General features: G+C 45.4%; 1 protein-coding gene and 1 long non-coding RNA gene across 5 annotated transcripts in view; one reads left to right on the forward strand and one right to left on the reverse strand.

Moving 5' to 3' along the window:
• Positions 1 to 9,134, forward strand: part of LOC105004702 — a 176,706-nt gene that overhangs the window by 78,840 nt on the left and 88,732 nt on the right. The gene's annotated exons all lie outside the window — the stretch shown is intronic.
• The window catches only part of CCR3 (chemokine (C-C motif) receptor 3), a 32,307-nt gene continuing 30,922 nt past the window's right edge, over positions 7,750 to 9,134 (reverse strand). For both annotated transcript variants that reach the window (XM_010862395.1, XM_010862394.1), the window contains exon 3: positions 7,750 to 9,134. In XM_010862395.1, the coding sequence (XP_010860697.1) occupies positions 8,170 to 9,134 (965 nt within the window). In that variant the 3' untranslated portion in view covers positions 7,750 to 8,169.

Below are 9,134 nucleotides of genomic sequence, written 5' to 3' on the forward strand. Positions count from 1 at the left end.
ATAAACCTAGACAGTGTATTTAAAAACAGAGACATCACTTTACTGACAAAGTTCCATCTAGTCAAAGCTATGGTTTTTCCAGTAGTCATATATGGATGTGAGAGTTGGACCATAGAGAAGGCTGAACGCAGAAGAATGGATGCTTTTGAACTGTGGTGTTGGAGAAGATTCTTGAGAGTCCCTTGGACTGCAAGGAGATCCAACCAGTCCATCCTAAAGGAAATCAGTGCTGGGTGTTCATTGGAAGGACTGACGTTGAAGCTGAAACTCAAATACTTTGGCCACCTTATGCAAAGAGCTGACTCATTTGAAAAGACCCTGATGCTGGGAAAGATTGAGGGCAGGAGGAGAAGGGGATGACAGAGGATGAGATGGCTGGATGGCATCACAGACTCAATGGACATGGGTTTGGGTGGACTCCAGGAGTTGGTGATGGACAGGGAGGCCTGGCGTGCTGCGGTTCATGGGGTCGCAAAGAGTCAGACACGACTGAGCGACTGAACTGAATTGAACTTACCTCCTTGCATAAAGACTAGGATGATTATAGATGTTCACTGAAGTGACCAGCTGAGGTTTGACCAATGAACAGCATCTTGATTGAGCAATAGTAGGATGAGCAGAACATCTGTCCATCTGTCCCTTCTCACATGTCCTGGGTCAGAGGAGTTGCTGTTCTGATTTACAGATTTCAGAATATAGATTGGGCCATACTTACTAGCAGCTGGGGCTTTTGTATGTTAAAAGGTCCCATGCGTGCCCCAGCAAGTCTAGTCTGTTTCCATCCTCCAAGAGGCTGTATGTGGAATCAGAGTGGGCCCCATGAAGGCAGATTCTGCCATCCTCCTACTCTCCTCTGGCGGCACATGTTTTCAGCCTACCCATTGCTTGCATGTGATCTCTGGCATTAGATCTGAATTTTTTAAGAGGAGATAGTGTAATTTCTTGGAGAAGGCAATGGCACCCCACTCCAGTACTCTTGCCTGGAAAATCTCATGGGCGGAGGAGCCTGGTGGGCTGCAGTCCATGGGGTCGCTAAGAGTCGGACATGACTGAGTGACTTCCCTTTCACTTTTCATTTTCATGCATTGGAGAAGGAAATGGCAACCCACTCCAGTGTTCTTGCCTGGAGAATCCCAGGGACGGGGGAGCCTGATGGGCTTCTGTCTATGGGGTCGCACAGAGTTGGACACGACTGAAGCGACTTAGCAGCAGCAGCAGCAGTGTAATTTCTTAGGACTTGAATGATAACCAGCTTTACCAAAGCCATACACTAGGAAACTGGGAATTAGCCCTGGTAATAACAAAGTGAAACTGTGTTTCTGTCTGTTTCTCCCTCTTGTGGCCACTGCATCGCACAATTCCTTGGGATATAAATGACAACTCCTAGAGTTTCGCGACTTCAGTCAGACAGGATCAGATATAGGCATTCCTGAGTTTCTTGCTGTGACATCATCAAAACCTCACCTCCCACCTAGCATATGGACGTTTTTTTCTGCTTCACTGTTTTCTTGAGTGACTGCATGGGGCTAGCAGCAGCTCTGGCGTTGACGAAGGCCCCCTAGTGCTCACATTTCCCACTGCGACTAAGTGAAGCGGGCGTTAGCAAGTAAGGGGCAACCTGAGACCAGGGGTCAATTTCCTGGGACCCAAACTAAGCCACGAAGAATCTTGTCCTGTTTGCAAACTGAGAGGCTTTCCTCAATTCAGAAAGTCTAGATTACAAGAGGTAACCAGTCTTCTTTTTTATTTATTATTTTTTAAATTTATTTTTAAATTCGAAGATAATTGCCTTATAACATTGTGTTGTTTCTGCCCTACAACAATGTGAATGAATCACAACTATATATACACATTCCCTCCTTCTTGAGCCTCCCCCAGCCATCCTACCCTCTAGGTCATAACAGAGTTCATTGAGCAGTGGCCAGGGGATTAGCTCCTGCTTAGCCACGAGGCAAAATCTAGGTGTATAGAACTGTAAAGGCATTATTAAGTATTTGTCTACCTTAGCCTATATTAACATGTATTTATATCTCTCTATATGTATTAAGCATCATTGCTTTTTTCTCTCTCTGCCTTATTTCTTAGCCAGGATCTGGGGGCTCTAACATCCATTTAAGTCCTGCAGAACAGTCCTACAAATTCATGGAAGCCCTCTGTGGACCTCAAGAGCTGAAATTTGGGGTCCTTGAATTTACTGCCAGTATGTTGAACCAATAGGGCTTATGAGAATCTACTTTCATGTCTCACATCCCTTTAAACTGAATTAGAGGCTGAAGTTCTTCCAGCCCCAGTGAAAAGTTGCGCCTTCCCATGACTTCTGTCATCAAGCTTAGGTGCAAAAAAATCCCATAATCATTTGAACTCACTAAAAGGAGAGGGCTCCAATTCAGAAATTGAATGGTTGATCCCCATATGAATAGCAAAGGTCAACTTGCTTTGACTTTTAAACCTTCCTCCACCTCCCAGCTGGCGGAGGGATGAACCACTGACGGGGGCTGCCAGCCTACTTGTCTCTCTCCTTCCTTGGCATTCCTGCTCCTCCCCCTGCTTGCTAAACATGGCTTCTAGTCCCCCCACTGGTGGGCGCTGGGAGAGGAAGGAAAGTTCTTGATTGACTAACCCTATCATCAGGTGGTGACTTCACCCCCAGCTCCACCCGTGGGAGTGGCAGGTGTAAAGGTTGATTCTTTCTCTCATGGACTGCTTTTGTGGAGGCATTAAAGACGTCCCTGGGAATATTCGTCTTCAGCATAACAGGAGTATCCTGTTGTTTTGGCTGTCCAGTGCACACATATTTTTCTCATCCTACAGACAAACTCCATCCAGGCAGTCTTCTTGGGCAAGATTAGAAATCCCCCAGCCAGCTCTTTCTCATTTGGTCTGTGGAAAACAATCCCACGTTCTTTGCCAAAATCAACTCTGAAAGCATAGATCTATCCCAAAGTAGTGGCAGTTTTTCTCTACTCCAGCCCCAGAGCAGATGGCTGGCCTGTCTCTGGTCTCCCCATTTCCTGAATGAGAGTCAGATCTTCTTTAACCTGAGTGACTTGTATCATTCTCTTTGTGTGGCTCCATTGGCATAGCTCTTAACAAGCTTGAGGTGAGAGATAGCACCCACCATGCCTTCCTTCCTCCCCATCCCTGAGAGAGAGGTGGTACCAGCAGACCTCAGCAGAGAGTTTCTTTTTAAGTGTCTCCCTAATTTTAATCAACTCAATTTCTTTGTCCCGAGTAGAGGTGAAGTGTCTCAAGAGTTGTGAAATATGTTTTAACAATTCCTGTGTCCATTCTGCATATGGCCTGCTTTAGAATACCACATCTGTGGGGTCTGGCTGCCCCAGCTGAAACTTTCAGTGTGCTCTCTTGGTATAGACTGTTAGCATTTTTGCATTAGTGACCAGAATTTGACTACTATACAGTCTAACCCTATTTTGATTGTTTAGAACTGCATCCATGGTCAAGCTAGAACTAATCTGCGTATTTCGGCAGCTTGTCTACAAACCTCACGTGCTGAGTAACCCCCCTGCCCTGCCCCAAGTCTAGTCTCTCTTATTTTGGCTATGCATATCAGAGCCACAGATCCTGTGGGGCATGAATTATCCAGGTTCAGGAAACTTATTCTGTAGAGACAAGAAAGTAAACGGTTCAGGATTTGTGGACTGTGCGGCCTCTGTCACAGTCGCTCAGCTCTATTATGGCAGCACAACAGCAGCCACAGACAGCTCATAAGCAAACGAGCATGGCTGTGCTCCAGTGACACTCTACTCACAGAGCAGACAGTGAGCTGTGTTTGGCCCCTGGGTCACAGTTCACCAAATCCTGGATTGGATCAGTGAATTGAGAAGAGAAATGGCGGCCTTAACTAAACCCGGGGTTTATCTGGGCAGAAAGTGGCGAAAACCTCAGTGATTGAAAGCCCACAGACTGTGAAGGACATAAACCTGCTTTGTTCAGAAGGTGTGAAGATTAGAAATTTGGCTCTGGAATTTGAAGAAAACTTCAAAAAGTCAAGCTGGAAAAGGATTGTATTTTTTAAACCACCAGGATATGATTCTCAGCAAAAAAAGAGGAGCGTCAGGAAAGTCAGCACTGTGGTGTGTTCAAGGTCACCTGCCATGGTCAAGGTCACCCTAGTCTTCACCACAGTAGACTCTCTCTAGTGCACTTTTGTGTCGTCGTGGCTGCCAGCATATTGACCTACCTGGCTGGACGTTGCTCTCGATTCCCCTCTTTGGTATATGAAAAAGTCTTTCAAATATGTAGCAAACACTTTATCCCTCAAGCCTTAACTGAGTGTGCCCAGCTGGCTTCCAGCATCCATATCTGCATCTTGTTGCCGGGGAGCTTTTCCCAAAGCTGGAAGGGCTCTGAGCGCCAGGCAGGCTGAAAGTCCTGGTAAATTAGTGCCAGTCAGCCAATGACCAATCGGAGTGCAATGTTAATACCCCAACTTTCTTCCCCCTCACATGGGATAATGGAGGACTGTGAGTTACACTGTTTCCCAACAGTTTTCTAGTGGTTTTGAGCTCCAGTTACCCCTCAGTGGAAGGTACACTGTAATGTACCCTTGTTTGGCATCTTCCTCTCCTGTTGAACTTCCCCACTCCCTCCTGGAGTTTCCTTTCAAATAAACTCTTTGTTCTCCACTTCCTGCTCAGGAATTGCCTTGGGGGGAACCCAGCCTAATCAGAATAGCATTTTCTCTGTGTACTTTTCTTCAATGATTTCATTCTGTTTCTGCTGCAGGGGCTTTTGGGCACCTGTCACATTTCATTATAGTCACTTGAGTCTATTCCACGGAATGGTGAGTTTTCCAGAAATGAATCTTATTCATCTTTGCATCACTGGCATTTTCCCTAGCCTGTCACACAGTGTTCAAGATGTGATTGCTGACCACAGGAGGCTTGATGTACAGGCAGAGCAGAGATGAAGAGGCAAGTTTGAAGAGGCTAGTGCTGCACCACTAACCACATGAAGTAGCCACTAGCCGCATGTTGGCTATTTAATTAAAATGGAATGAAAATGAAAACTTCACTTCCTCAGTCTCACTAGCCACCTTTCAGGTGCTCAGTAAGTGCATGTGATCAGTAGTGATTACATTGGACAACACAGATGTAGAACTTTTCTATCATTGCAGTTGGTTCCATTGGACAGCACGGGGATGGGGAGCAGGGTGGAGCATGCTGAATCCGTGATTTGGTTTTGTGCGGCTTTGTGTGGGCCACAGAACTGAAAGCTTTCAGGATCAAGGGAGTATAAACCGGCACCTATAGTCCTGCACTTGCGGTTATCTAAGGGCAGATACTTCATAGTGCAAGAGAGAATCAGAGGTGTAGAGTTTGTACATGATTGCTTCATTTACATTTTGGCTGAACCACAAAAAAGAGAAAAAGTAACTTCAGAGTTTCCTAGCCAAATTGAGATTCATGTTGTGCGGTTTAGTGTTCCACAGTTCATATCCTGTGCTGTCCATTTAGGGTTGGACTGAGGTAAGACCTTTTAGACAGGGTCACATGAAGGTAAGAAACCTCAAGGCCACTCACCAGCAGTTGAGGCTGGATTGCATGGCTAGCTAAGAGCATGTACATCATTTCTCCAAGCGTTTGACTAGAATGTGAAATGTTCTGGAGTTGGAGTGTTTTCTGGTCTTGAAGGCAGGAGAAGAAGGAGCTGACAGAGGATGAAATGGTTGGGTGGCATCACCAACTCAATGGATATGAGTTTGAGTAAGCTCCAGGAGTTGGTGATGGACAGGGAAGCCTGGTGTGCTGCAGTCCATGGGATCACAAAGAGTCGGACATGACTGAGCAACTGAACTGAACTGGTCTTACAGTGGAAGTCTCTGTCATTTGGATTGAATTTAGGCATTGGCAGTTTTTAAGACATGATTTTGAACTTGGACAGCGTAGGACAAAGCAGTGTCTAATTCAGTCTGACAGTAGCTTCCTGAGGGGCTTAGTTAAGAACATGACATGTGCTCAGCAAATGTTTTTTGAATGAATGGATACATGACCAGATGAATGACTGAACACGTGAAAACTGAGTATACCTTAGTGAGCACAGGAACTGCACTTGGTGTCATGGCCAGTAGGAGGTGATGCTGTAAAATTGTTCACTGTGTCACCTCCTTTTAAAACAACAACAACAGCAATGTATTTTGTAGACTTTGAGCATCTACTTTCTAAAACTTTATCAAGATCAGAGTTTACTTTGGCTATAAAGGATCTTAGAAATAATCTAACCAGGTCAGAGGTTCATTCATGGCAGAGGACATCTAATCTCTTTATGGCTAGTAGAATGGATACTATATATGAATAGTAGCCTAGTCTTTCATTTTTAAAATATAATTCTAAAATGTTTATTTAAAAAAAAACAACACGTTCCCATGTTTCAGAGTCCAAAAGATGCAGAAGAGTGTTCAGAGAACTATCCTCCTTCTCTTCTCTACACATGCCCCTCCCTAAAGACAACAATTGTTCCTCTTTTCCTTTATATCCATTTTAAGAAGATGGTCAGCACTTCTAAACACAATGAAAAATGTGTGTGTCTCTTTTTCGTTTTTTAACGTTCTGTTTTGCCCCCACCTTTTTTCCCCGCATCAACCATATACTGCTCCTAGTGTTTTAACTCTTCCTTCACACTGCCTCTTGGCCAGATTCTCCTCAGGGTGCTCCTGGCACCTCTCTTGATCAGTCGTTGATCTTTCCTTGCCTCCACACTTGCCCTTGTCTCCTAACTTAGCTCCCTCCACAGTTCTGGGGCCTCTGCTCCATCCTCCATGTGATACCAGAATTATCTTCCTGACACACCATTTTGATTTCCTTGCTCCCCATGCCTTCCCCAAAAAGCCTGAGGTACTCTGCCTAAACATCATCCCCATCCCAGCCTCCCCACCTCACTCTGCCATCCACCCACATTCGTGCCTTCCCCTCTCCTCACTGGCTTATAGAGCCTTCCCCCCAAACCTCCCACTTCTTCAGAGACCTGCTCAAAAGCTACTTCCTCCATTAAGTCTTCCTCCCTCAGATTCCAGTGGAAATGGTCTTTCTTCCTGACCCAGGTGTAGCATTGAGTATGCTCTTCTTTGCACTGGAGTTATTTGTTTCTGTCTTATATCCTCTACTATAGGGAACGTTTCATGGGGGCAAGGAACGTGTTTGTCTAATACAGTTTGGCATCCTTCACTTAACCTAAGACAATGTTTTTGCATCCTGCCCGTATCACCTAACACACAGTTACTGGATAAACAGTGAGAGTGGGGTAAATTAAGATAGTGTCCACACATCTCAGGGCTCTGAGAAGTTTCTATGAGCAGGACCTTTATTCTCTGTACTGCTGCTGCTGCTGCTAAGTCGCTTCAGTCGTGTCCGACTCTGTGTGACCCCATAAATGGCAGTCCACCAGGCTCCCCCATCCCTGGGATTCTCCAGGCAAGAACACTGGAGTGGGTTGCCATTTCCTTCTCCAGTGCATGAAAGTGAAAAGTGAAAGTGAAGTTGCTCAGTTGTGTCTGACTCTTAGCGACCCCATGGACTGCAGCCTCCCAGGCTCCCCCGTCCATGGGATTTTCCAGGCAAGAGTACTGGAGTGGGTTATTCTCTGTACTGAAAATGCCAAATTGCTCTTCTTCTATTCTCCCCCTTGCCTTCAATCTTTCCCAGTGTCAGAGCCTTTTCCAGTGAGTTGGCTCTTTGCATCAGGTGGCCAAAGTATTGGAGTTTCAGCTTGAGCATCAGTCCTTGCAATAAGCTGATTTATTACATTGTAATAGTAAGAAGAAATGTAATTGATTTATTAATATTTCATTTATGTTTATTATGTTTCATTTATATCAGTAACTGGCTGAAGTTAAGATTTAAGATATAAAAAGCTTGACTAGTTTATAGCTGCATATAGTAACCATCTAACATTCAGGTGCATTAAAATTATGTGACTCGAGTGAATCAAGCAAAGCTCTGCTTTTCAGGGTTCATAAGAAGTCATTGTCCAGCCGTTGACCTTTGGTAATGACTTTGGGGTGCATAGATACACCGTCACCATTGTGTATATATTTTAATGGCTTCAAGAGCTATGGCCATTGTGCTGGAAGTCCAAAGGACTGGTGAAGAGGTCGATGTGTTGGCTTCATCTGTTCTGTACATCTTCTTTAGGCAATGTTCTGCATCTGACCTAAAATACAGCAGAGAGTTCCTGCTCCCCTGTTGATGGGGAGACAGAGCTGGTTCTTTCCAGTTTTTCACTAGGAAGAAATGGCATGAATTTTCCCAGGTAGGTGGCCATATATCTGTGGAAAAAGTGGCGGAGGTGCTTCCGGAACCTCTCACCAACGAAGGCATAGATCACGGGGTTGACACAGCAGTGCGTGTAGGCGATCACCTCTGTCACCAGCATGGCCAGGTCCAGCTGTCTGCTCTGTTCACAATCAGCCTTCAAGTGCATTTGAAAAGCAAAGAGTAGGACAACCAGATTGTAGGGTGTCCAGAAAATAAAGAAGACCACCATAATTACAAAAATAAGTCGAATGGCTTTGTATTTTTTTTTACTGGGGCATCTCAGCAGTGTTTTAATAATTCCTGAATAGCAGATGGCCATAACAAGCAGAGGCAGAGCAAGACCCAGGATATTCATTCTCAGAGCATGGAATCGCTTCCAGGCATTTTCATTATCCTCTGGGTAAAGAGGACTGCAGAAAGTCTGTCCAGCCTCCTCTTGGGTCTCATGAAAGAAAAATTCAGGGAGGGCTGCTAGCCCTGCCAGGACCCAGGTGAAGATGCTGGTAACAATACCAAAAGTGACTGTCCGGGCTCGAAGGGCAAACACGGCGTGGACGATGGCAAGATACCGGTCTATGGTCAAGAGGATGATGAAAAAGATCTCACTGTACAAGCCCATGTAATAGAGCCCGGAGAGCAACTTACACATGCGGTGGCCAAACACCCACTCGTTCCACCTAACATAGTGAATCCAGAATGGCAGTGTGAATAGGAAGAGCACGTCAGAAATGGCCAGGTTGAGCAGGTAGATGTTGGTCATGATCCGGAGCCGCTTGTACTTTGTGAGTATCACCACCACCACCACGTTGCCCAGCAGGCCGGTCACGAACACCAGGGAGTACAGCGGGGGCAGGAACTGGG

This window comes from Bison bison, unplaced genomic scaffold (genome assembly GCF_000754665.1).
Source record: "Bison bison bison isolate TAMUID 2011002044 unplaced genomic scaffold, Bison_UMD1.0 scf7180017864482, whole genome shotgun sequence".
NCBI classification, from domain to species: domain Eukaryota; kingdom Metazoa; phylum Chordata; class Mammalia; order Artiodactyla; family Bovidae; genus Bison; species Bison bison.